Below are 26,399 nucleotides of genomic sequence, written 5' to 3' on the forward strand. Positions count from 1 at the left end.
AAGCCAGGCTAAGATTTTGGGGGGCGTTTTCCAGCTCAGCAGACCCTCACAATCAAGCATTTCCAGATCTCGTCACCCCCAAGCCCCCTCCGGGCAGGTGGGGACGGACAATGCCCCAGTGTAGGATGGAAGAGGTCACCTGAAACCCATCACATCCCACCTTCAGATGTGCAAACGAGCCACTTCCAAACCACCCCACCCATCCTGAAAACGGAATGGGCCGGAGCAGAGCAATTAAGGAGGGAACTGGGAAGGACGGCTGGAAGCCAGAAAAGGGGTTTTCACACAGGAGAAGAAAGCAGCAATGGTTAAAAGCTGAGGGCAGTGCAGAGCGGAAGGGAAGCAGCAGCGCCTGAACGAGTGTGTGTGTGTGTGTGTGTGTGTGTGTGTGTGTGTGTAAGAGCATCTGCGCAGCTCCACATACACAAACCAAAAAAAAAAAAAAAAAAAAAAAAAAAAAAAAAAAAAAAAAAAGCAGAAGTCGGGGGTAGTGAATTAGCAGTTGGGGACTGAGAAAATCCATACAGGAAACAAAACAAAAGAGAAATCTCAGGCCACTGGGGCTGAGGACGCTGAGAGGGCGCTTCTGACATAGATGAAGTTGATAAAGAAAAGTGCGATCGCTGGGAGCTGGGACAGCCGCCCGCGGGAAGGGGGGCAGGCACCCGGATCCGCCGGCCGCTCCTCCGTTCTCAGGAAAAGAGCCAGAAGGTGCAATTATGCATAAAGCAACGGCAGGAGGAATTAAAAACCAGATTTCAAGGTAAGATTTTATCATGTCAGCTGCTCTCAGCCACTTCCTTGTGGGGTTTGGGAAGGGCTGATTGGACGCAGAGTCACCTGGATCCCGGGCAATGCCCGAAGGGGCTGTGGGGTTATGGCTCAAATCTGCTCCGGGGGGGTTGCTGAGGCTGGAGAAGGGCACCACGGCTGTGTCCAAACCGGCTGTGGTCCAGGGGTGGCACGGCTCCAGCAGGGAGTTTGCATTTCAGTCTTTTCTTCACTGGAAGATGGATTGGGAATGGATGGGGTGAACAGCTGAGGATGGATCCCACGGGGGGTGACACACAGGTGCTCACAATAGCTTAGTGTGTCCCAGAGCACTCTCCAAGGGCAAATTCGTGCAGTTTCCACCTTCGCATCACCCACAAATCCATTGTGTGGTGTCTGTGAAATCCCAGCAGCCACATCCCTGGGCTTCCTTGGCTTGGCATGCTGGGTGGGCACCAGAGCCTGGGCACCACCACGGCTGCTCTGCTATGACTTCTGCCTGCCCAATGTGAGTGGCCTCTGCGTGGGGAGGCATTCTGTCCCTGGCACTGCTGCTGTGCCAGACAAGGCTTCGTAGGAGCTCTTGGCACAACCAGTAACACGAGTGGGGGATGCCAATGGGCCAGACGTGATGGAACAGACCACAGTCCCGCTCTTTACTGGAAAAGGTGCAGTGGAAGTTTATTTTCCCTTCGTTTCCCATGGCAGAGTGGGCGGCTGCAGCTCTGCCGCGGGGCCCCTGCTCCCCTGGGACGAGATGGCACCAGGATGGCTGAGCCTGACCCGTGTCCACCCACACCAGTCCCCAGTCCTGCTTGGGACCAAGGGACACTTGTGACCGCTCTGTCACGGCTGAAGCCCTCGCCCAAGGTATGGGACAACTGTGGGCCCTGTGTCCTGATCCACTCTGGCTGGACGTGGGCAGCAGCCTACGCTGCCTTTCGCCACAAGATAATTTGGAAAATCATGAGAAATGGGGTTTGAGATGGCATCTGGCCAGTGCTGCCAGCGCAGAGGTCCCTTGGGTCCCAACCCGCGGAGCTGGGGGAAGACGTGAGCAGGAAATGGGGTATTTTCTTCCCGAGCCTCCAAAAGCCCCACGCTCGGGCTCCCTCCAGACTCCCGGGGCGCTGGGGTGGACACGCCCAACTCCACGGAGAAAACATTCTAAAAGTCACAAAAACTATATATATATATATATATATATATATGTGTGTGTGTGTAGAAATTAAAAATAAATCCACTCCGGGAGCGCCGCCGGGCTGTTTGTGCCGCTGGCTCCGCGGGCGCGGATGCGATAAGATAAAGGCAGAAGCGGGGAGGGGCGGCGCGGAGCTGCGCGGAGCCGGGCGCACCCGCGGAGCCGCCGGCGAGGCCCGGGAGGACGGACGGACAGACAGACAAGCACGCACACACACACAGAGGGACAGTCACACGAGCTGACGGACGGGGCGGCCCCTCCGCTCCGCCCCCGCGTAGCCTCCGCCCCCGGCCGCGCCGCTCCGCTTTACATAACCCGTCCGGGGCCGGGGTCCGCGCCCCGCGCCTCCGCCCGGCGGAAATGCGGAGCCGCCTGCCCCGGTTTCCTGCCTGAGCCGAGCCGTGCCGAGCCGTGCGCCCCGTCCCGCCCGCCCCGTCCCGGGCGCTCCGCCGCTCCATCATGGGCGAGCGGCAGCCGGACGCCTTCTCCTGCAGGTAACCGCGACCGCGCGGCGGGACCGGGACCGGGACCGGCTGGGCTGGGCTGGACCGGGACGGGACGGGCTGTGCTGGACCGGGACGGGCGGCCCCGGGAAGCGGTCGCTGCAAAGCGAAAGTAGCCGCGGGAGGAAGCAGCGAGGCGGCCGCTCCTCTTGTGAAGCCCCCGGAGCTTCCCCGGGAGCCCCGGGCTGGATTCTCTCACCCGGGGAACTCCGCTGCCCCCGTCCCGGGGTCGTGAGCCCCTTCCTCTGCCAGCCCTCGGACAGCAGTCCCTTCCCCCTCACCCCATTTCTGTGCGCCACAACTTTATCCCTGCCCTTTCCTCGGGCTGCCTCTTTCCAGCGACTGCCCAGCCTTGGGGACCCGTGGTCTCCCTGCTCCCGTTTTCCTCGTGGGCACTCCCTGTTCCAGGGGCTCTGTTCCTCTGTGGGGTCCCAGATCCTAGGAACCTCCATCCTTCCAGCAGTACAGGACCCCAGAGCATTCCTTCTTCTGGGGTCCCTCGAAGTCCCCCATTTCCCAGCATCCGTATTTTGGAGATCCCAGAGCCGGGGTGCAGCATGCAGGCAACCAGCCCTGCTCCTCTCCTCTGCCTCCCCCGGACCTCTGCAGCCCCTGCCATGGGGGTGACCCCTCTGGGAGGGTGCAGGACCAGTGGGGTGACGTCCACCGGCCCCATGTTGTGGGGTCCTGCGCTGCCCAAGGGCGCCGTGCCTTGCCTCTGCCCCCGTGCCTGCTGTGAGTGCCAAGCAGAGCTGCCACCTGGAGCCTGCCAAGCAGCTCCTCTGACTCTTTGCTCCCTGCAGACTTTGTTGGCCCCGTGGCTTGGCAGGGGCTCGGAGCACGAGGCCGATGCACCAGCGGTCAGCATCCCTGCAGCCTTCCCATGCCCTGCCAGCGTGCCCAGTCCTGCCTGTGCCAAACCCCATTAGGGTCACCCACGGAGAGCCTGGACCCGCTGGCTCATGGCAGTGACACGGTCATTGCAGCCCAGGCTGGGATTTACTGTCAAGGAAACCAGGATGAGTTGTTGAGCTGCGATTTCGATATTGTTGTAAATTGATTCAAGATGTGCTGGAGTTGTGGGCTGGTGGCCTAGGGACTTTCTGGATCTGCAGCCAGAGGAAGAGGTGGCCTGTGCGGGGACCTGGCGCTGCCAGCTCCTGCATGTCCTCACCGCGCTTGGATTTGCTGGCAGGAAACGGGATTGGTGTTTAAAGGCCAATGGAATTAGTGGCAGGTTTCACTTTGACTTGTTTGGGACTAGAACAATGCTTTGGATTTCTTAACTTGTTTTTTGGGCAGGAGAGACTCATCCCTGTGCATTTTCCCCTCCCCAAAGCTTCTTCTATTTTCTCTTTTATGTATTTATTGCCTCTGGTAAGATCTGGTTTGGTTTCACCAGAGCCCACAGTGCTGCAGGTCTGCCAGCACCCTGTGTTGTGTTGGAGAGGTTGGGGTGCGAGTGCCAGTGGCTTTTGAGGGATCTTCCATCCTCTGCCAGAGCAAATCCTCCCCACCCACACACCCATGGGACCGATGGACACCGTGAAGGTGTCGTGACAAATCCCAGTGGGTGACACAAAGTGAAAGTGCAAGCGCTCATCGCTGGTGGGGTTTGTGGTGTTGGCGGCGCTGCCGCAGCTTGGCAAGGAGAAAGGGCCAAATCCAGCAGTCCCTGGGGGGCTGCTGTGGAGAGCCAGGCTGGCTGGGAGCTCAGCTGCTCCCTGCTATCCCCAGGGACTCCCCAGGCAGCTGCTCCCCCGGGAGCACTCCCCGCGCCCGGTTTCTCCCACGCCTACACCGCAGCGATTCATTTCATGCAACAAAACAAGCCCTGTCGAAAGAGGCCACCCTGCTGCCGGGCTTTTCTCTGCAGGCAGTGGGTGTAGGAGAGTGTGATGGTGTAAACCAGGCTGCAAGGTGCCAGATGCCACGGTATGGAGGCAGGCTCAGGGTTTTGGGGGAGCTGGGCTAGTCACAGCTCTTTGTGCTGGTGAGCTGCTGTGGGCCGAGCCAGCGTGGAGCTTGGATTTGACCTGAGATGAGTTTGGGTTGTGTCCATCCTGTCTGTCCTGCTGGAGTGGTCAGGGAAAGCCAAACAGGTGAACTTCCCTTGGATCTGAAGTGCTGTAATATCACCCACATCCCCAGAGGTCTGTGGTGCTGCTTAGCCCACACAGAGCTGTAAATTAAGGCCGGTTTGGGTCTTTAATATAGAAAGTTGTGTAGTGCCAGGAGGTGAAATGAGAGGAGTGTGTATGCCCTGTGAGAAAGGGGGAGAAGGAGGGCAAAATCTGCCTTCCCACACTGGCTTTTAACTGATTTCCTACAGCCTGTATGGATGTGTGGAACTGGGGGGTCTCTCTGTCCTGTTCCTTTCTTGCTTTTTAACTTGCTGGTTTGGTTCAGCCAAAAGAGAGAGAGGGAAACTCCTGAGACCCTGTGGGATTCTCCAGCTTGTGTGGAAACAGCTAGAGGATCCCAGAGAGTGATGGTGCTGTGCCATCACCCTGTGAGACCTAGAGAATCCTCACCATCACAGGGAACTGCTCCAGAGGGAAGAGGAGGACAATGCTGGGCAGTTTCTGCTGTGGATTGTGCTGGCAGTGGCTTTGGCTGTTTTATAGTGATGCTGTAAATATGTGGGTGTATCCCACATCCCGAGGCTGCAGCCAGACCCTTTCCCCACCTCTCACCCTGCACCAACCCCTTCTGCCTTCCTGAGTGGCAGCATCTCCATGCCCACCCCCAAATGGCTGCAGCACCCTGCTTGTCCCCCTCAATCCAGGGGTACATCCAGATGTTCTTCCAGCATCTGCCATCTCTGGGGGATCGGGATGCAGAGCGGGGCTGCACCATCCCCATCCTGGGGGGAGGCTCTGCATCACCCAGCCCTTGCAAGCCCACCTGTGGCTGGCTGGATCCCCCAGGGACCTGCATTCCCTTGAACCCCCCTCCAGGGACCCGCATCCCCCCGAACTCGCCGTGCCAGATGCAGTTCCATTGAAAAGGGCCGTTCATTGTAACCTGGCCTTTTATAGCCGCCTCAGAGCGGCTGCGGGGCCATGCCAAGAAAGGCTGCAGCCGGCTCAGAATAGCTCTTTTCATGGAGGACATCCTGGGAAGGAACAATGTTCCCGCTCTTGGGATTGTGGGAACTTTGTATTTCTGCCACTCAGGAAGTGGGGAGCTGCGGGGCCGGCCAGGGCGTTTCCCAGCCCCTCGCTTTGCCCGCTCCTGAAAATAGTCCTTGGGATGAGTTTTGAATATTCCTGTGCTTATAAAGGGAGCTGCAAATGCCTCCGGACACTTCTCCTCCAGTTGGGAACAGTTATTTCTGGGAGAGCCGGCGCATCAATCACATTTCCTATTCATGTCACTGGCGTGCATTTTCCTGCTGTGGAACTGGCGGCGAGTGGGGCCGGTTTCATTTTCAGGTGGTGGTGCTGCACATGCACGGCGTGTGAGCAGGGCTGGGCATAGGGCACCGGCCACAGCCACGTGGGCTCTGCACCCTCACACTTCCCCTCAAGGCCGGATTTGTGGTGCTGGGTGCTGGAGGGTGACCTCCACACCCCTGGATGGCTGTTCCGTGGTGGGAAGGTGGCAAGTTGGATCTGGCAGCTCCTCCGTGGTGAGGCCAGCTGGCTCTGAATGCTCATCCTCTGGGAGCGGGTGGCAGGATTGCAGCGCTGACTCCCAGCACTGCCCTGGCACTGCTTGGTGCTGCCAGCTCCTCTGGCTGCAATTAAACAACAAATGCATTTACTGGGACAAATAACCCATTGCCGGATCCAGGCACAGATTCCCATCCCGGTCGGTGCTGGCACCGCCGCCGCAGCAACGCTCAGGTTGGGTAAGAGTTTAAGGGAAGCTCCTGGGGGTGGCTGGGCTGCAGGGCTGGATCCTGCACAAGCCCCAGCTCGCTGTCCCAGCCCGCATCAAAGCCACCGTGGCCGGTTCGTCCCGTCCTGCTCTTCCTCGAGTTCCTGGCCCAGCACCCCAAAACAACCTCAGCACCCGCAAACAGCCCCGAGATGGGGCTGGCTTGGTGACGTACAGCTCTTTCAGGAGCTGGCAGGGATGGAAGTCCCCCATCCCATCTAGTCCATGGTGTATCCAAGGATGGGCTGGATTCTCCACTCAGAGCAAATTAAAGCCATCAGAAGTACTTCGTCCGACCTGCAGAGGATGGCCAGGAGCTCCTCAAGGGAACATAGGAGGAATAAAATGTAAATTCTGCCTTAAAGCCACTGGCTGCTGGATTCCAGCTTTGTGGAGCACAGCGGGCTGGAGCAGGGAGAAGCTCACCCGGCAGCAGGAATTCTCATCCCTGTGGATGTTGCTACTGAAACCTGGGGCTGAGCAGAGGAGCGGGAGGCTGCTGTGGTAACTCTGGCATGGATTCACCCGGGATAGCTCTTTCCATGTGGGAAGTGTGCCAGGCAGAAGCAGTGAGGTCGGCATTGTGCCAGTGCTGGGAGGAGGAAGCGCTGGGGAGTATTTCCCATCGTCGGGTTGGAAAAGCACGTTGCTACTGGAGACGGCCTTCGGCTGCTTCCCACCGCGTGGCACAGACGAAGCCCGGCTTTTCCCGCGCCACAAACCTCTCCCAAAGCTGGCGCGAAGCAAGCCTGAAATCTTAGAAGGCGATTTCCCTACCCTGGGAATCTCCCACCTGCCTGAGGAGCCGTTCGCACGAGTGCCTCGCTTCCCTCCGCGTTTTGCGGGAGCATCCCGCTGAGCGTGCCGGTGCGGCGGCGGTTCCCGGGTGCCGGGAGGAAGCGGGAGCGCGGCGGAGGATGCTGAGTCACCGGCAGGCTGGCGGCGCTGATAGACGGGGCCCTGCCGGGGGATTCGGCCGGGCTGCGCGGGCGCATGCCCCGCACTGCCGCGACGCCGGACGGCCCTGAGCTTTGGGCGGCTCTTCTGAGAAGCCAGGCCCGGAGAGGCTGGCGGGGGGCAGATAACATCTCCCCTCGCCTGCAACCTTCGCGGGACGTGCTCGGCAGGGCAGCGGGTGGGCAGAGATAGAGCCCCGCTTCGCGGCGTTATCGCCGCCCCGGCTGCAAACACGATCCCTTGTGCCCGCACGTTCCTCATCGCCCGCTCGCTTCCTCCTGGCCCCTCAGGGTTTTTGTTTTGTCTTTTTTTTTTTTTTTTTTTTTTAATTCCTCCCCCTGACAAATACAATCCGCTTTTCCTCCCCTCCCAGCAGCTGGGTGCTGCTGCTGGAAGTTTCCGGGAGGCGGCAGTGCCTGTGCCGGCACGGCAGGATCCGGGTGGGTTGGCCGATGTTTCCTTCCTGAGCGGAGTGCATGGCCCCGATAAGTGCCCCGGGCGAGCACGAGGTTCTCTGGTGAGCAGCGGGGCCGGCCCTGGGGAACACCACTGCCGGCTCAGCCGGGCACGCCGGGCCGGCTGCACGCCAGCCACGGTGCCGCCAGATTGGCCTCGCAGCGAAATCTGCTGGGGGCAGAGATACGGTGTGGTTTGCCAGAGCCCGGCAGCTCCCCGGTCCCGCAGGCAGCAGAGCATCCCCTCAGGAGCGCGCTCACCCCGGGCAGTGCCGGCGGCGTGGCCGCTTCTCCCCAGGCCGCTGGGGCCGGGAGGATCTGGCAGCGAGGCGGCTCCATCCCTGAATTTCTGCAGCTTTTCATGTTGCTTCCTCCCCTCCCGCCCCCGTTCCAGTTTTATCAGCTCCGTTGAAATCGGTCCCTGGAGGGAAACCCATCGGCGCTGCGGAGCCTTGGCAGGAGCCGAGCGGATGTGGCCGGGCCAGGCGTCCCCGCGGGCGGCGGGCAGCTGCCGGCAGCTGTGCTGGCAGGAAGCCGCGCAGACGCCCCGCGCCGGGACCTGCCCGCTCCCCACCGCGCAGGTGGGGACACTGAGGCACGGCCCAGCCAGGTGGGGATGGGCGTGTAAAGGAGCTGTGGCGGGGCTCGGGGTCCCGCGTGGCCACTGCTGGTAGCCATAGGGGTTGGTCACATGGCCATTCTGCTCACTAGGAAGCAGCTGCCTCCTGGCCATTTCCAGTGTATGCATGGGAATAAGGCAGCTTTGAGCGGGAGCCAGTGGACCACAGCGTTCCCCAGGCCCTGAGGATACACATTCCGAGTGGGGTATGGCCACTCCAGCCAGGGGTTGCGGGGGCAGGGGACACATGGGGACCCTGGGGCTGCCCTCACCACCCGTGTGCTCTGTCTTGCAGCGCGGCCGCCTCGCTGGAGCCTCGGCAATGAATGGGCATTCGCTGCCGGCCGGCACGCCAGCGCATCCCCGGGGCTGGCATGAGTTCTGCGAGCTGCACGCCATCAGCACCGCCAAGGAGCTGGCGCGGCACTACCTGCGCTTCGCCACCGAGCACCCGCACCATGACCTCCTGGCCGCCGAGAACTTCTCGGTGCAGTTCACCGACCTCTTCCAGCAGTACTTCTGCCACGAGGTGAAGGAGGGCATCGCCATGAACCAGCTCCGCATCCTGCCCGCCGGCCCGGCGCGGGATTACCGGGACACGCACCGGCGGCACACCGATGCTTCCCTGGGCACCGTGACCACCAAAGCCGAGGCGGAGCCCGGTGCACGCCCCGAGCAGCCCGTCCGAGCCCCCGAGGCTGCTCCCTCTGGACTGCGCAAGTCCTGGAGCTCGGAGGAGCTGGCGGGGCCGGCGCGGAGGCCCTTCTCGCTCAGCCAGCTGCGCAGGAGCTGGCGCAGCCTCTTCCGACGCCGCTCCTCGGACGCGCTCCCCGGGGATGGCGATGGGGAGGCGGCGGAGGCGGCTCTCAAGCCGGGACTGGGGAAGCGCATCCTGCCGTGGGGGCTGTCGCGGGAGCAGCCCCCCGAGGCGCGCAAGGAGGGGCTGCTCAAGTACGGGCTGCTGGATGAGAGTTCCCTGGACAGCGGGACGCGCTGGCAGCGCTGCCGCCTGGTGCTGCGGCGAGCGGGGTCGCCCGACGCCGAGGAATTTGTGCTGGAGCTCTTCGACCCGCCCAAGGTAAGGACCTGCCGCCTCTTGCCTGTTCCAGCCAGTGATGCTGCGGGTCCCTCGGAGCATCCCACAGGGAGGAGCAGAGCCAGGGTGCACCCAGCACCACAGGAGTTTCTCACCGCGAGGGGCCCGGATGGGTTTGCTCTGCTCTCCCTCTGCTGCAGCCACACGAGGCTGGGCCTTGTTTATCTAATACCTCTGAGAAAGAGACAAAGCCACCCCTGCGGGTCTTGTTTGGGGAGTGAGAGATGCTGGGACCAAGGTGTGCTAATTGCTGCAGTCGGTCAATATGTCATTGCATTTCTCCCGGCTGGGACTCCGGAACTGGGTTTTCCAGCTGGAAGAAAAGTGCCTGCCTTCTGAGCTGAGGATAGAGGCTGGTGGCCTCCATCCCACTCATCCCAGCCTCATGGACTCATTCCACCAAGGTGAGGGGCAACCCAGTCTGATGAACCCCAAATTCACCCTGTCCCCTGTGCCGTGCCTTTAGCAGCCTGAGCATCTGCTAGCCTGGGCAAGCTGGGGGAGGAAAGTGAAAATAGGAATTAGGCTCTGTGCCTTTCTCTGCTCCCAGTGGGATCCACAGTTTTACTTTTTGTGAGGAGTTCTGTGACTGGAAGTTCAGTTCTCGGCTGCTGCAGGGAGCTCCCATGGTGCTGAGACGTGGCTGGAGTGGAGATGATGCAGGATGTGAGGGAGTGGTGTGGGGGGAGTTGGGGTGTTTAGTCTGTAAAAAGATGGTTCCTCCACATGGCAGGACGTGCACAGGCGTGATGGGATGAATTTTCTCTCTGTTTTTTTTTTTTTTTTGGGTTGGTGTTTCTTTTTTTTTTTTTTTTTTTTCTTTTTTTTTCTTTTTTTTTTTTTTTTGTTCTCATTTAACTTTGATGACAAACTTGTGCTTTGGAAGGAGGAAACCTCCGGTTGAGCTGGAGCCTTGTCCCTGCCTTCAGGGCAGCAGGGTCAGGGAGCAGCTGGCTGAATTCCTGCTATTTCCGTCAAACGACTCCAATATTAAATATTTGAAAAAAGAAACAACATCAAAATTGTAACATCTGAAAGTAAAAGCTGGTTTTGCTCTGTCATGTCAAGGGTTGCAGTTGTTTGTCCCTGTGGGAGTGTGTGTCCCCATCCCGGGGCACAGGGAGGTCAGAGGCACTCTGGGGCACTTGGAGGGTGCTCCAGCAGATGGATAGCACTGCCTTTTTTCCCTCCCTCATCCCTTTTCTCCCTTTCCCCCTTTTTCTTTTTTTTTTATCCCTTTTTCTTTTTTTCATCTTATTTTCTTTTTTCTTCCTCCTTTTTCTTTTTTCACTTCCCCTTTTCTTTTTTCAATTTCAATTCCCCCCCTTTTTATTACTGCCCCCATTTTTCTCCCTATCCCCCCCCATTTTTTTTTTCCTTTCCTCCCTTTTTTTTTCTTTGAGTCCCTCCTCCTTGGGAAGCAAGCCCAGCACATTCTTCCTCTCCCCACATTCCCTGCCCAGCTTTGACCCAGGGGTGGGAGACACTTCAACCAAGACACTGACCAGGTTCCCCGGGTGCTCTGAGCATTATTCCTTGCAGTCTCCATGGGATGGAGATTTCCTGGTGCTCCACACCACCTCGAGGCTGGAGACCCCGGAGCCCCGAGCAGGGGGTTTCTCAGCCAGGCCTGCGGAAGTGGGGGATGTTCCTTGCTGGATTTTGCAAGTCTCTGGATTAAATTGCTTCCTGTGCAAATATTCTCAGGGCGGCTCCTTCCTTTCCAATTCCCTGGGCCAGGGCCAGCTCCCTTCTCCTTTACAGCACAATCAATCCAGACCCTTTCCCAGTAATTGCGGTTGAATTCCAGGGGTGGTGGAAAATCCCCCACGGTGCTGGTGGCTCCCACTCCCCAAACCCAGCATGGGACAAACCACGAAGCAGCGAGAACAGAACAGTTTGTTGAGGAGTTATTTTCCTTTAAAATAACTAAATAACACTCAACACCCCCCTGGGAATGGCTGTGAGGAGCCCCCTCCCTTCCATCCTGCCTCAGGATGCTCCCAAGGCTTTGCCACTGCCTTTTCCCCATCTCATGGGTCTGTTCCTGATTTGTGGATTCTGTTGATCACCACAGAAAATTGATGGTTTTAAATAAGCAACTGTAAAATCTGTTCTTGGGATTTTTCAACCCCGGCTGATCTCTGGACTGTGAGGTTGGTTACCCTCAGGGTCTGCCTGGGAGCACCCTTCCTCCTCTTTCTTCCCTCTTCCTTCCCCCTTCCTCCCCTTCCCCCTTTCCACCCTGTAAATAAGAGGATGCAACTGAAATTTCATCTCAGCCTCAGGGCTTTACAGCATCAAGCCAAGGCCCCAAATATCCATCCCCTTGGAATGACCTTGGAAAAGGCAGGTGTGTGGAGAAAGGAGGGGGGTCCTGCTGCTTTTGGCAGCTTTTACCTTATTTTTTTCCCTTTCTCCTGGTGCTCCCATGGGGCCTCTGAGCTTAATCCCATAACGTGCCTGGCATCAAAGGGAGTGGGGGCTTTGAAGAGCCCTGATCCCATTTGCTGCTTGGGTGGCTGTGCTGGGTGAAGGGGTCAGGGAGCTGTGCTGGAGAATGTGGCAATCCCTATGGCACTGCCTGCAGTGGGCATGCCCTGCCCCAGCCGTGTGCCAGAGGACATGAGGATTTTGGGAGAGGGAGCAGCTCCAGCTGTGCTGGAGAATGTGGCAATCCCTATGGCACTGCCTGCAGTGGGCATGCCCTGCCCCAGCCGTGTGCCAGAGGACATGAGGATTTTGGGAGAGGGAGCAGCTCCAGCTGTGCTGGAGAATGTGGCAATCCCTATGGCACTGCCTGCAGTGGGCATGCCCTGCCCCAGCCGTGTGCCAGAGGACATGAGGATTTTGGGAGAGGGAGCAGCTCCAGCTGTGCTGGAGAATGTGGCAATCCCTATGGCACTGCCTGCAGTGGGCATGCCCTGCCCCAGCTGTGTGCCAGAGGAGATGAGGATTTTGGGAGAGGGAGCAGCTCCCCTTCGTGTGCTCACAGCCACAGCTGGCTTGGCTTTGGCATCGCTCCCTCCTCCCTCGAGCACTGGAAAAATGATGCTGCAAAGGAGGGATTTGGGGATGATGGGATCTCTCCTGGGAGAGGGTCACTGCCTGGCTGCAGGGCAGAGGACTGGGGGGCAATCTGGGGACATTCCAGAGGCCAGAGTGTGGTGATGATGCTGTGTGGAAGAGGAGCTGGAATAGAGGGGTATTGGGATACCTGTAGTGCTTGTGTATATCTGTGCCACAGGAAAACCTGGGCATGGTCTGGAGTTGCACCCGGGTGGATTTTGTGATATCTATTACGGGCGTGATGCTCACCCGTCCTCCCTGATTTCCTTGGAGGCACTAAGGGTTTTTTCTCCTCTCCCACACCATTTAATCCCATGTAACCTTTAGGACTGGGTACCTCTGAGGTCTCTCCACCTTCATAACTTTCAACCAAAGCTGGCAAACCCATGCTTGTCAGCTTTGGGGCTGCCCCGTTCCTCAGCTGAGCCCCAGCCCCAAATACCTCTTATATGGCCAAATCCCAAACTCCATGAAAACCGTGATTTGCAGCGGAAATGTCCCGAGCTGTTTCTGTTGACCAGATGTTTTCACAGGAAGGGGAAGGGAAATGGGATTTGCATTTGTGCTGCTTTCTTTATGGCGTTTTAATGAAATCCAGTGCGTCCCACAAATTGATGGCACGCCGGGACTGGCCGGGAAGACTCCTTCCGGAGAAAGCCCTTGGAGCCTCTGCCACAGCTCAAACATCTTTGCTGAAGCCACGGGAGGAGCAGTATTTTTATCTCTGCTTAGTGTGAGGCTTCTTCGACTTCCTTTTTTTTCTCTATTTCTTTTTAATTTTTTTTTTTCCTTTTTTACACCTTTCACCTGAATCTGGTTTCTGAGAACTGCCACCTCCTGAGCCAGCAGGTTCCTGTCCCCGATTTTTGGTGCTTGGGGCTGTGAGTGACAACTGGTGAGGCATGGGATGGGGCACATCTCAGTGTTTTGGTCCCCATTCCCTATCCCTGCTGCTCCTGGAGCTGCTCAAAGGTTAGCTGAGTGACTCAGCCGAGGAAGGGCAGTGGTGGAGGGAGAGTTTTCCTCCCTGGAACACCTTGAGAAGAGTTTTCCCAGTGATGGGAAGCACCTCAGTGTCCCATCATCCCATCCCTGGTCCAGGAAAGGGCAGGTTTGTGGCAATCTGGATCCCCAGGTACCTCATTCCTCTCCTGGCATCCTTTTCCGGGCATTCCTGGGGACTTCATCCCTCTCTTGGTGTCCTTTTCCTGGCATCTCCAGGGGCTGCATCCCATTAATGGCATTCTTCTCCTGGCATTCCCAAGGACTGCATCCCTCTCTTGGCATCTCCAGGTGCTGCATCCTGTCCTGATGCAGCTGAAGATGTCCCTGCTCACTGCAAGGGGTTGGACTCGTTGACTTTTCAAGATCCTTTCCAACTCAAACCATTCTGTGCTTCTATGATCCCTCTCCAAACATCCTGCTCCCAGCATCCCTCTCCTGGCATTCCCAGGGACTGCATCCCTTTTTTGGCATTTCCAGGGGCTGCATCCTGATCTGCTTGGTGTCCCTGCTTATTGCAGAGGGGTTGGACCTTTGAAGGTCCCTTCCAAGCCATATTATTCTGTGATTCAGTGATCCTGCTCCCGGCATCCTCAAGGATCGCATCCCCTTCCTGGCAACCCCAAAGACCACACAGCCAGGAGCTGGGAAAAGTGCTGTGATGACCCTGGAGGGGTTTGAGTGTCCTTCAAATCCCTTGGGAGAGGCAAAACCTCCCCTGAAGGCACCCAGAGCTGCCCCAAAGCCCTCGGGCAGCCTCTCTCCAGGGCAGGGCTGGCGCATCCCTGGCTTGCTGTCTGTTCTTCGAAGGCACCGGGGCTGGGAGGCCTCAGGACTTTGTGAGATTTTGGTGGTGACTTTTGCTCTCTTCCCCCTCCCCCCCCACCCCCCCCAGCTCTGTTTTTGGGTATCGAGGGGGGTGGGAGGGAGGGCGAGGAGACAAAGGTTATTTGTCATTTATTAACCACAACTTTTTCCATCCTTGGTCATGCACGGAAAAAACAGTTTTAGCAGCGTAACCACAGCCCCGGCGCTAATTGCTGAAGAGCAGAGTTTCTTATTTTGGAAACTGTTGCTGGGATGGGGCTTGCCAGGGTCTGGGTGTGAGGGGAAGGGTGCAGGATGGACCCCAATATCTGCTTCATTGAACTCTGGGGTTCTGGGCTCTGAAGGATTCCATCCTTTTAACTCCATCCTTTAAAATCTGCCCTTCCTGGAGCTGTTGTCCTACTGCTGTGCCCACCCTGCTTATCAGAGTGCCACTCACAGGGATGCTGCAGGGCTGCTCGGGGTGGAAAGCACAAGGTACCAGCTGAGAAGTTGGTAACAAATGGAGATATTGGGCAAACCACAGGAAAAGGACTGGGAAAGCACGCAGGGAATGCATTGCTCGAGAAAAGCTGGGGGTGCTGCTGGGTGCTGGGTCCCCACAGCAGATGTGAAATGCCTAGTGGGTTTTTTTTTTGGGTGGTTGTCTCTCTTTTTCCCCCCTTTTTCTTCTTCTTTTTTTTTTTTTTTTTTTCTCTCTTTCTTTTCACGGCCCAGGATGTGGTTGTTTCAAGGCTGAGAGCTGCTTCTTTCAAAGGTAAATATTTATGAGAGCCTGCGCAGGCAGCGCGGGGTCTGGAAGGATTCAAGGATCCATCCCAGCCCTGGTGGGGGCTCAGCTGGGGTGGACCCTGCTCCTTCCCACCAGGCAGGTCCCACCTCCAGTGTCTATGATGGGCACTGTGATGTTCAATGTCATTTTGAGATTGTGTTAAAAACGAGCATTTTGGACAAACTCACTTCCTCCAGCCCCAGGCAAGGGGCAGGAATGAAAATACCCATCCAGTGGGATTGAATGCTCCCATATGGCCTTTTGAACCTTTTCCATCATCCTGGGTGATGCAAAACCTTGGGAAAAATCCCAGGACACCCCAGGGACTGTGGGGAGCCTGCAGAGTCTGTGCTGGACCCCCTCATTCCTCTGGGGCTGAGGTTTGGTCCTGGCTGCAGCAGCTCCCACTTGCATGCAGACACCTTGTTTACTTTCCATGCTCGTTATTTATTCCAGGAAATTATTAAAGCAGCCCACACTGGAACCAAATCTGGCATAAAATAAATAAAATAAAATTTAAAAAAAATCAAGGGTCTGGCAAAAGCTGACTGTTTACAGATCTTGTTTATAGCCCCCATCACCCTCAGCCCTGCTGTGAGACGCTGGGCTCGCTGGTTTTGGGGCTTTTTGCAGGGTTTTGGGGCTTTTTGCAGGGTTTTGGGGGGCGTTGCAGGGATTTTGGAGTTTTGCAGAGGTTTGGGGAGTTTGGGAACATTGGCTCATTCATGCAAAGCAGGGAGGAGAATCAATGAACAGAGGAGCCACCAGCTCCAGGCATGGGTGGGGGGATTCCTGCCTGGAGCCCCCAGATCACACCCCACAGCCTCACCCCGCGGCTCTTGGGGTGCTGTTTTGCAGCACCCCAGATAAATTTAGTAGGAAAGTGGGGCGCTGGGGGCGGTGGGGTCAGGGCTGTGTTTTCTCCCATCGCCGTTCGCCGGCGCTCGCAGCCGCCCGGAGCGGGAACAGAGGGATCTTTGTGCCCGGCCACCCCCGAGCCAGCGCTTCTGGCCGGCACAACGGTGCCTCTTGTCACCGCTGGGCACGGTCCCCTCGGGGACCGCTCTGTCCCCTGCCACGGCCCGCGGGATGCTCGGAGACCGGGTGTCCTGGAAACCCCTTTGTGCCTCTGGTGTCGGGTTGAGGATGCTGGCGGGGCTTTGGGGTGGGCAGAGAGGGTTTTTTGGGAGGTGAGGACCGGGGTGGGGGATGTTGAGCTCGCACAGCAGCGGGAATCACCTCCTGTGTTCCTGTTTGACAGTCGGGGAACCTCCAGGCTCCAGTTCCCCAAAGCCAGAACGGAGACCAGGGTGGTGCTTGCTGCTGTCAGGAGGTTTCCAAATGAGCAGTCTCCACCTGCAGAGAGGCAGGAATGTTTTGGGAATGTGTCACCCTGGGGCCAGGAGGAGCTGAGCTGAGCTGAGCTAGTCGTCCCTGCAGTAGGCATGGAATACCCAAATCAGTGGGATTCCAGTCCCTGTCCCAAAAAGCAGCATTGGCAGGGGCTGTCCAGGGTGGACCTCTCCCGTTGGGATGAGCTGTGAGGCAAACACCTGAGGAAGAGCACGGGGATTAACTGTGCTGTCATCTCCCCTGGAGCGCTGGCATTAGCTGCTGGAGGAGGGAAGGATTAGTCAACTGCAGATCCCTGAGGATGAACAACTGGAATGGTTGTGGTGCAGATCCCTGAGGATGAACAGCAGGATTAGCCGTGGTGCAAACCCCAAGGACACATTTTGGGATTATCTGTGGTGCAGGAGTCCTCAAGGATGAGTGTTGGGTTTAACGATGGTGAAACTCCCAAGGGAAACCACCTGTGGGATTTCGCGCCACACAAAATCCCCGAGGATGAAGGCTGGGATTACCCTTGGTGCAAACTCCCGAGGACAATGGCTGCTCCAGCAGACACTTTGACTCTCCAGCAGGACCCTTGGAGCCCTCGCAGCCCTGCAGGGCCCTGCTGCCTCCCCCTGCCCTGCCCTGGCACCAGGGGGATGTTTCCCACCCGTTCCACCCAGCATTTCCTGGAAAAGAGCTGTGTGTATCCATGCTCCTGGAAAACTTCACAACTTCCCCCAGGGCTGCAGGCACAGGATATGGTTTTGTGTTCATCCAGCACGGCCAGGCCAGGCCAGGCCTGGCACTGCAGCTCGGCTGAGGTTTGTCCCTTGCGTAAGGGCCACAGTGATTTACAAGAAGTGACAAATCTCGCCCGTATCTGTTGGGGACCATCACAAGGGCTCAGGCACTTCCCCACCTCCCGTGGGTGACTCAGAGTGGAAGCGAGACCCAGCGTGGGGAAACCCCTGGAGCTGGAGGGGCCTGGGGGCAGCTCCTGGTGCTCTCGAAGGATTTGCTCTGCACAAACTTGGCCTGATGGCCCAGCCACTGCCATCATCACCGTGACAATGCCATCATCATCATGCCACTGCCATCATCATCACCGTGCCACTGTTATCATCACTGTGCCACTGCCTCTGTCACCATTACACTGCTGTCATTGCCATGCCACTGCTGTTGTCATCGCTGTGCCACCGCTGCCAGGCCACCACCCTCATCACTGCACTACTGCCATCATCACCAAGCCACTGCCATCGTCACCATGCCACCGCTGTCATCATCATGCCACTGCCATCGTTGCTGTGCCACCACTCTCATTCTTGGAGAGCCGCCTTCCCCCTCACTGGAGTGGAAAAAGCTCCCCCTGGCACCCTCAGTGTCCCCTGAGCATCCAGACAGGACGTGCTCCTTATGGCAGCAGCTCACAGCTTCGTGGGGAGAGCGTTCCTGGCACAGGTGGGCGAGCTGGGAGGAGCTTTGCTGTGAAAAACACCATCAATCCCAACTATCCTTGCTGGAGATTCAGTGGGGTGAACCTCCACGTGGAAGCTGATGCTGGTGGGGTTGGGGCTGAGCTGGAGCAACACCTGTAACATCCTAAACATTCCATCCCACCCTTAGCATCCTGAGCACACGGAGCACAGGCAGCAGCGGGCGTTACTCATCCCTGCAGTGCTGCTGGGGCACCTCTTGCCGAGAAGGAGCCCGTGGGTGAACCCTCGGTGTGTTGAGTGTGCACTTTTGGTTACTGAGAACTCCCTTTCCCGGTAGCGGCTGCATCGAGCAGGGCATCTTGTGGTCAGGTGCGGCGCCCCGGCAGCGGGGGCACCGTGCCTGTGGTAGGCACTTCTCCGAAGCCAGCCTGGTTTTTCGGGCACCGTATCTCAGTGCTGCATCATTTCCTTCTCCCTTCATGCTCCAGCTGCGCTCTCCACGCCGAGAGACGCAAGGGGCTTCGCCGAACTCCCTTTTCCTGGAATTTCTCCATTTCCTAGGAAGCCGACCCCAACGCTGCGGTTGGGATGTTGATAAAACCCGCTCAGGGTCATGCTGGACGTCACAACTCCTTGTGTGGGAAAGTGGCCAGGACGAGAGATCTTTTTACCTTCTCCACACAGGACTTTGCACAGGGCACGGTTACGTTCCGAAGGTGGCAGAAAAATCAAATTCCTTGGGGATAAAGCCCTGGCGCCGGCGCGGCGCCCCACGGCAGCCGGGTGACAGTGATTGCAGCACAGCACAGCTGCAATCACTGTCACCAGTGGGACCAGGGCTGCCGGAGCCACCGCGGTGACACCAGCCCTGTGCATGACGCCGTACACGAGCGACTTCTAAGAACTTTCTTCTCGGTGCAGCTCAGAGCTGATAAGGGCTGATCCCTCTCGCGCTGCGTTTCCGGCCCCAGAGAACACCGAGTGCTCGGCCGGGAGAGGGAGGGAGGAAGGAGGGGGGAGGAAAATAAAAAAGCACAGCTAAAGATGGTGTGCTTGGGTGACCGAGGAAGTGTCCGGTGGGGACATTGTCCGGTGGGGACATTCTGAGTGTCATACAGGTGGTTGGGGACATGGTGGGAGTGGGTTTGCTGTGAGTATCACAAGCTCGGAGCAGAATTTGGGCAGTTTGGTTGGCAAATGCTGTTGTGGGATGAAGTGGCACAGCCCAGTGTGTAGGGACATTGTCCCTGTGTAGGGACAGTGGCTGTGGAGCAAAGAAGGCCACTGGAACCAGAATCCCATGGGACGGTAAAGCCACTGTGTGAATCACAGCCGGCCAAAATTTTGTGGTGCAGCAAGCCTGGCACAGGGGGATGAGCAGGCCTCCCACGTGGTGGCACTGCCTGGGCTTTGCCAGGATGCACGGCATGGCTCTGGCCGTGGGGCTGTGCACGGAGCCTTGGCTCCATCACCCAGCACCATTGGGTGATTTTTTGCCCATTTCAGGGAATTTTTTTCCCCTTGGCACCCCAGATCCTGTGCCACGTGCCGCAGCCTCCTGGCAGTCAGCGGGGCAGCAGAGGAACCGAAAGCAGCCGCAGGGATATTTTAGCCTTTGTGGAAGTGTTTGCTCAGCATTTTGTCACGTGCCTGTGTCAGTGCCAAACCCGCTGGGGAGCTCTTGGCAGGCCACTGACCCTCGCAGCCACGAGCAGGATGTTCCCCGCCTGCACCCCAATTTCCCCATCGGTGCCACATCCCTGCAACTTGCTGCCATGCTGGGAACCCCCTTCTCCCCCCTCTCCTCCACCCATCCCTCCACTGCAGGGTCCTTGGGACCCCTGAGATGGGTCTGGGTGTCACTCAGCTCCCCTGGCAGAGACTGGGCAGTGCCGTGGGGGGTATTTCCTTGCCACAATGGGGTGTTTCCTCACCACACAGGGTATTTCCTTGCTGGTGGGGTATTTCCCTCCAGAGCTGGGTATTTCCTTGCTGGCTGCTGTGCCTCGGGTGGCTCCTGGACCTGGGTAGAGCAGTGTTTTGGGGTGTGGGGCAGTGTTTTGTAGTGTGGAGCAGGACTTTGGGGTGTGGGGCAGTGTTGTGGGGTGTGGGGGAGTTGGGGCTCAGCTCAGGCTCTGTGTTCCCACTCACAGGGCTCCAAGCCGAAGCTGCTCATCGCCTGCTCCGCTGTGCAGGAGGTGCGGAGGTGCACACGCCTCGAGATGCCCGATAACCTCCACACCTTCGTCCTCAAGGTAGGACCTGCTGAAAGGGTCTGCAGCCACCCCCGAGGCCTTTCCCACCCTCTGGGGCACATGTGGCTCCCGAAAGCTCCCGTGCCAAATTTCAGTTCCTCTTCCCATCCAGGGAGGGGATGCACAGGGGGATGTGGAGTGCAGGGTGGGGGATGTGCTGTCCCTGCTGGAGTCCCGAGCGTGGGTGGGTGGGTGGGTGGGGGATGCACATTTCTCTCTCTTTCTCTCAAGACTTCATGCCCCTCTCTGATGTCCCCCAGGTCACCAACGCCACCGACATCCTGTTTGAGGCAGGGGATGAGCAGCAGCTCAGCTGCTGGACGGCCGAGATCCGGGAGTGTGTGCGCAGGGGGTAAGCGCCGCTGGATGTCCCTGAGCCTGGGGATGGGGACAGTGGCTTTGTGTCCCCACTGCCACCACTCAGCCTGGCTTCTCTCGTCCCCAGCAGGTCTGACACGGGTGACCCTGAGCTCCTGACGTGCCGACACCCCGACCCTACAGCCGCCAGCCCCACCACCAGCATTGACCCCGTCAGCCAAGGTGAGCTGGGGACACCCAGGGGACCCTGGGGACAGAGTATCCCTCACCAGGGAGTCACCACATCCTGCCACGGCTGGGCTGATTGGCCTTTCCCAAATGGCACAACGGGGGGACAGAGAGGGGAGGGGATGGGGACGATGGGCAGGGGTCCCATTTCCCAGGGACACTCATCCCTGTGCCTGGCAGGGACGACTCCGGGGGGCCCGGGGGAGGCGGCGGTGCCGAAGATGGAGCAGTTCCTTTCCTCCTGCCCCTGGTTCCACGGGCCCATCTCCCGTGTGAAGGCGGCTCAGCTGGTGCAGCTGGGGGGACTGGAGGGCCACGGCGTGTTCCTGGTGCGGCAGAGCGAGACGCGCCGCGGCGAGTACGTGCTCACCTTCAACTTCCAGGGCAGAGCGAAGGTACGGGCGGGACAGGGCTGGGATGGGGAGGGGAATCTCACAGGGGCAGCCCCTGCTGCAGAACAGCCCCTGTCCCACCGCACCCCACCCCAGGGAGGTGCCCGCCTGGTCTCTGCCCCGATGCTTGCAGTGGGCTTGTGCCCTTCTCCCAGGGAGCAAAATCCCCAGGGAGCCACAGGCTGGGGATGCAGCACATCGTGCTAAAGCCATTTGTGTCCCCCACCCCAAATATCCCCAGGAGGGAGTGGAGGGAGGGTAACAGGTCCGTGCTCCTCTCCGCAGCACCTGCGGCTGGCGCTGACGGAGCGGGGCCAGTGCCGCGTCCAGCACCTCCGCTTCTCCTCCATCGTGGAGATGCTGCACCACTTCCACCGCTACCCCATCCCGCTGGAGTGCGGCACCGCCTGCGATGTGCGGCTCTCCAGCTACGTCGTCGTCCTGCCCCAGGCACAAGGTGCGCGGGAAGGGAAGGGGGACCTTCCCGGGAAGGGAAGGGGGATGTTCCCGTGGGACACAAGGCGTGCGGGAAGGGAAGGGGGATGTATACCCCTGGGATGTGGGGATGGAGGGTGCCCGGGCTGGATGTGGGTGCCCCAGGGCCAGCCAGAGCTGGGATCTTTTGTTGCTCCTGGAGTGGGGAAGCGGAAGCCTCAGGGCAGTGGCACAAAAGGTGACTCCCAAGTTCCCAGCTTCCTCTTTTGAGAAAGGAGAAGCTGCTCCCAGCCACCGGCTGCGGGGGAGTCACGGGATGCACCCCGCACCCCCAGAGAGGGGGCGACAGGAGCATCCCCCTGACCAGCATCTCCTCTCTCCACCCGCAGCTCCTGGCTCCACCACCACGGTCCCCCTCCCTCTGCCCTTTCCAGGCTGGAGCCCCGAGTTCAGCCTCATCCCCTCCAGCTCCTCCTGCCCGCACGGCCCCGACGAGTCCCCCGGGGGTCCCCCAGCGGAGCAGATTTTCCACCTGGTGCCGCCGCCGGCCGAGCTGGCGCAGAGCCTGCGCCCGGCCAGGGCCACCACGGCCACCACCGCGCCCCGGCCCCGCGACTCGGACTATGAGGTGGAGGCACCGGGCCGGGGCCACGTCCGTGCCATCGACAACCAGTACACGCCACTCTGACCAGCACGGCGCCGGCACTGGGATGCACTTTCGGGTGGAGAAATCCTGGAGACCTTCTGGGGGATCCATCGAGAGAAAGAATGTACCTGTTTCTTCCTTCTGGTTAGGGATTATTATTGTATTTTTGCAAGGAAGGGGGTAATTTTTCACTCCTGTACGGGTGTGCTCCCTCTCGTTGGCCTGTTAAAGGGCCTCTTATTGTCGTTTTTGTTGTTGTTATCGAAGCTTTCTCATTACTGTTTACACAACGCCGCTCGTGCCTGTGCCGGGCCCGGTGTCCTGCCTGTCCCTGACACGACAGCACCCAGCCAAGGAACCAGGGGCTTGTGTTACACCCATGGAATTGGAGAAAGTTAAAAAAAAAAAAACAGGATAACAAGAAAAGAATGATTATAAATTCATTGCCAAGTTGCTGCTCCAGGCCTCATCCTCCAGCCCCGGCTGCTGAACCCACCAGCAAAGCCCGACCTGAGCTGAGCTCCCACGAAGGCTGGTGAGCAGGGTTTGGGCTTTTTTTTTAGCTAAGGCAAAAACTGGCTTTTTCCTGCTTTTCTTTTTAACCCAGCACTGCCATGGTCACTCGCTGCGCCAGGCAGAGGGATCCTCATCCTGCGCCCCCGGCTGATTGAGACTGAACACTAATTGCTCCATCCTTAGCCATGGCACCAGCTGAGAACTAACACAGAGACTGACACAAACCTCTCCTGCTGGTGAGGGAGGGGTTTATCCCATTTTATCCTGGTGATGGATGCGTTCTATCCCGGCGATGGAGGCTTTTTATCCCTGTGGTGAATGGGTTTTTCTCCCGGTGATGGAGGTGTTTTTATCCTGGTGATGGAGCTGTTTTATCCTGGTGATGGAACAGTTTTATCCCAGCGATGGAACCATTTTATCCCAGTGATTTTAGGCACAAATCTAAAGTCAGTTTTCCCCTTAAAGAACCCCCCTACTCTCACATGCCTTTTTCCCCCCTAAACACCCTGTCACCAGGAGCTTGGTGGCATTTAAAGCTCCACGACGGCCTCTTGCAGGCGATGGGGGTCCCTGGGGACACCTCCTCACCTGGAGGAAAAACCTGTCCAAATCCCTGGGTCTCAGCATCCCCTGATCCCCAACTGTCCCCAAAATCTGCTGCTGTTCCTGAGCCCCCGGGGGCTGCTTCACCTGCCTGGGGTAGCCATGAGAGAGGAAGCACTTCTGAGAAGCTGCCTTTATTTTAGGAAAGAGGAAGGGCTGGAGCCGTTGCGCCACACAGGAGGGGATGTTTGCAGTATTCAACTTCCAGATTTCCCAGCGCAGCCTTCCCTGGGATTTCGGATGCAAAACTTGCCTTGAGATTGCCTTACAGAAAGCTTCTTTATTTCTATTTTCCTTGAAATTGCAATACAGGTGGGAGCCCTCAGGAGCATTAACATTTAGCAATTAATTTGAAAACCAGCAAACACAAAGCCTCGTTGGGCTGAGTTAGGGAATGCCACAAAAATCCAGCCTCTAGGGTAGGCTTTGCAGGTTCTGGGTGAGCCCAAAGTCCAAGGAGACAAGGTCAGGAGCTGAAGGGCAAGGCCAAAATATCTGGGACCAAACAGCACAGGAAGCAGCCGTGAGAGCAAATCTGGGTTTATGAATCAAATTATGAGGCTCAGACAAACGGGAACCATCAACTGGAGAAACCATTTAGGTTTTCCTTTTGTGCCTCCCCATTGCTTGCTCTTGCTCTGTCCTGGGCTTTGTGCATTTAGAGCAGGCAAAGGCTTTTTTTTCCCCCCTGCTTTCTCTACACTCGTGCCTGAAACTGGAGCATGAAGAGCAAATTGCACTGGTCCTGCAGCACTGCCAGCCCCGGAGAGGCTGATGGAGGAACAAAGCCAGCCCTGTCCTCGCTGGGCTCCTCAGCTGTATCCGCATCCCATTCTCCTCCCTGGAGCAGCACAAAGGCTGCAGCCAGAGGCAGGAGCACATCCCCGGGGCTGCCTTGTGCCAGGCAAGGCAGCTCCCTCCCAGGCTCATAAATAACTCCCCGTGCTCTTGCATTTGTAGGGATGGGGAAGGGAAGGGGGGACAGCACAGCACAAGTTGTCGTTTCCTTTCCTTGCTTGCTGCCTGCTTCCCAAAGCCTTGGAAAACACAGGGATGTGCCAAATCTTGCTAAGGTTGCTGGTTTTAGTCCCACTGAGCTCCAGGGAGCTGCGTTCAAAGGGGTTTTCCCCCAGAAGGCGAGGTGGAATCACCCGAATCTCCCGACATCTGCAAAGAAAGGATGGGCTGGGAAAAGGCAGTGCTATTCACATCCCTTGCCAGATGAATCCAGAGAAATCCTTGCCAGATAAATCAGATGCTGCTGGGGTGGGTTGTTTTGGCACGCCAGGACTTTATTGTTCCAGTGCCAGAACTGAAACATGCGTGTGCATGTGGTATTTTTAACCTGCAGCTTAATTACAAGGGGGTTCTCCGCAGTTTAAATGGAAATTGCTGTGCTTGATTAGTAAAATACACTTTGGGTTCATTATCTCCCTGTCAGCCGCTTCCCCCATGCAAACAAACTCCACTGGGGGAGAGCTCCTGTTCTCCCCACCAGTGAGCAGTGGGAGAGTCCCTCTGATTATTTAATAGCTAATTCCATCCCCAAACTCACCCACAGGCAGCCGAGGGCTGCCCAGCCCTGCCAGCTCCACCAGCTCTTCATTTCAAGATCCACTGCAGCGGGACCTGAGGGGATTTTTGGGCTATTTCCCAAGCTCCCAGGGGGAACTGAGTTTGAAATCCTGTTTCTCCTAGAAAACATCTGGCTTGTGACACAGGTCAGAGCACGACTCTGCTCCTGCCAGCACGTTACTCCAGCCCTTAGGTACTCACTCCTCTGCATTACAGCAGTGGGCAAAGAGCATTAAGCTATTCCACCCTATGGAACAGAAACAGTTTGCAGGAATTTTTATATTCTTGTGACTTGAGAGAAGAGCCCAGGGCTGGGCAGGTTTGGTTCCCCAGCCTCTGTGGGCTTTTACTGGCATTTGTGGGAATTTTGGGAGGAGAGGAAGCCAAGGGCAGGTAGCCCCTGGTCAGGTGTAGGCACCAGTTTGTGCCTCGGCACTGGAGATGGAACACGAGTTTGGATCCCACCTGAGGAAGCCAGGAGCCACAGGAGCAGCTCTTGGAGCTGGGCTGGAGAGCCCCATTTCATCCAGCTCCTCAGGACAGTTTTTAGCAATAAAGATGAAAACCAGGCAGTGCCTTTGCTCTGTGACAGCAGGGACTTGGTTTAGGGCACAATCCAAAACTTGGAATTCCTCCCCCTCCTCTTCCTCTTGCTGTTTGCTGACAGCCACTCCTGCTTGGTGGCCTTTGTGTCCCCGAGGGTGTCAGGTTCTGAAGGAGCTCCTGACATGAAGCATTAGTTGATGTCTCCCTCCCTCCCTCCCACATCCCAGCCCCGTGGAACAGCCCCAGCAGGTACCAAACACTGACACCACCATTCCTCACCCATCCCTTTGGATTGAAGCTATTTTGGGGTGAAACTCCTAGGAAAAGATCCAGGGAGAAGCCAAAGCTTCTCATTCCTCATCTGGACCACCAAATCCTGGTGGCATCCAGCATTCCTAACTTTTAGCTTTGATCCAAACAGCCCCAACATTCCCCAGCAGCTCCCAGAGGCAGGGAGGTGACTCTGTATTCCCTAACTCAGCCTTTAGCAGGACGATTAAAGCCAACAATTTTGTTGGGAGTGTATTAATTTGAAAGTTCTACTTTTCACCTGCACAGAAAAGTTCTTCTTGTATAGTAATTTTTTTCTATATATTGTTTCTGTATGTACTGTACAAGTAACTTATTCTTGAATAATGCGATTTTACCATAATATTAAAAAAAAAAAATCTGCTCTTAATAAACTGTTTTTAGAACTTTTTTCTCACTTGTAGTCTTCAGTCTGATTCTCTCCATGTGCCTGGACATTGTTTTGGTGGATAGTGGATGCTGAAAGGCAGAAATACTCCCTTGGACATGAAAATCCTCTGGTTTGTCCCCATGGGACGATGCCTGCACCACCCAGGACAGTCAAGACATGGCACTTGGAGCAGGGATAACTTTGCCCATCTTTTTAAGGCATTTTGCCAGGGAATTCTTACCTTTCCTTTCCTTCTCCAGCAGCACCACTGACT

At 57.4% G+C, this 26,399-nt stretch overlaps 1 protein-coding gene across 9 annotated transcripts; it reads left to right on the plus strand.

The window, feature by feature from the left end:
• Nucleotides 1-438: 438 nt before the first annotated feature.
• Nucleotides 439-26,152, plus strand: SH2B3 (SH2B adaptor protein 3). 9 transcript variants are annotated; one of them, XM_068208556.1, is made up of 8 exons: nt 439-763; nt 8,687-9,469; nt 20,086-20,187; nt 20,448-20,539; nt 20,612-20,727; nt 20,914-21,128; nt 21,411-21,582; nt 21,950-22,388. In XM_068208556.1, exons 2-8 carry the CDS (start codon nt 8,714-8,716, stop codon nt 22,246-22,248), a joined length of 1,752 nt encoding a protein of 583 aa, XP_068064657.1. In that variant the 5' UTR covers nt 439-763; nt 8,687-8,713; the 3' UTR covers nt 22,249-22,388. The 9 variants fall into 9 exon arrangements, 7 of the variants coding, with proteins under 7 accessions (XP_068064657.1, XP_068064656.1, XP_068064655.1 ...); XM_068208555.1 differs by lacking the exon at nt 439-763 and adding an exon at nt 2,223-2,466; XM_068208554.1 differs by lacking the exon at nt 439-763 and adding an exon at nt 2,491-8,353.
• The last annotated feature ends 247 nt before the right edge of the window (nt 26,153-26,399 follow it).

The sequence above is a fragment of the Anomalospiza imberbis genome, chromosome 18 (genome assembly GCF_031753505.1).
Source record: "Anomalospiza imberbis isolate Cuckoo-Finch-1a 21T00152 chromosome 18, ASM3175350v1, whole genome shotgun sequence".
Taxonomy (NCBI): Eukaryota; Metazoa; Chordata; class Aves; order Passeriformes; family Viduidae; genus Anomalospiza; species Anomalospiza imberbis.

Excerpts from the sequence above, each read along its gene's own strand:
- SH2B3 (XM_068208554.1), top strand. The coding sequence starts at position 8,243 with ATGTGGCCGGGCCAGGCGTCCCCGCGGGCGGCGGGCAGCTGCCGGCAG. Across the intron at positions 20,728-20,913 it reads CATTGACCCCGTCAGCCAAG|GGACGACTCCGGGGGGCCCG; the intron begins GTGAGCTGGGGA and ends TGTGCCTGGCAG. Across the intron at positions 21,583-21,949 it reads CGTCCTGCCCCAGGCACAAG|CTCCTGGCTCCACCACCACG; the intron begins GTGCGCGGGAAG and ends CTCCACCCGCAG.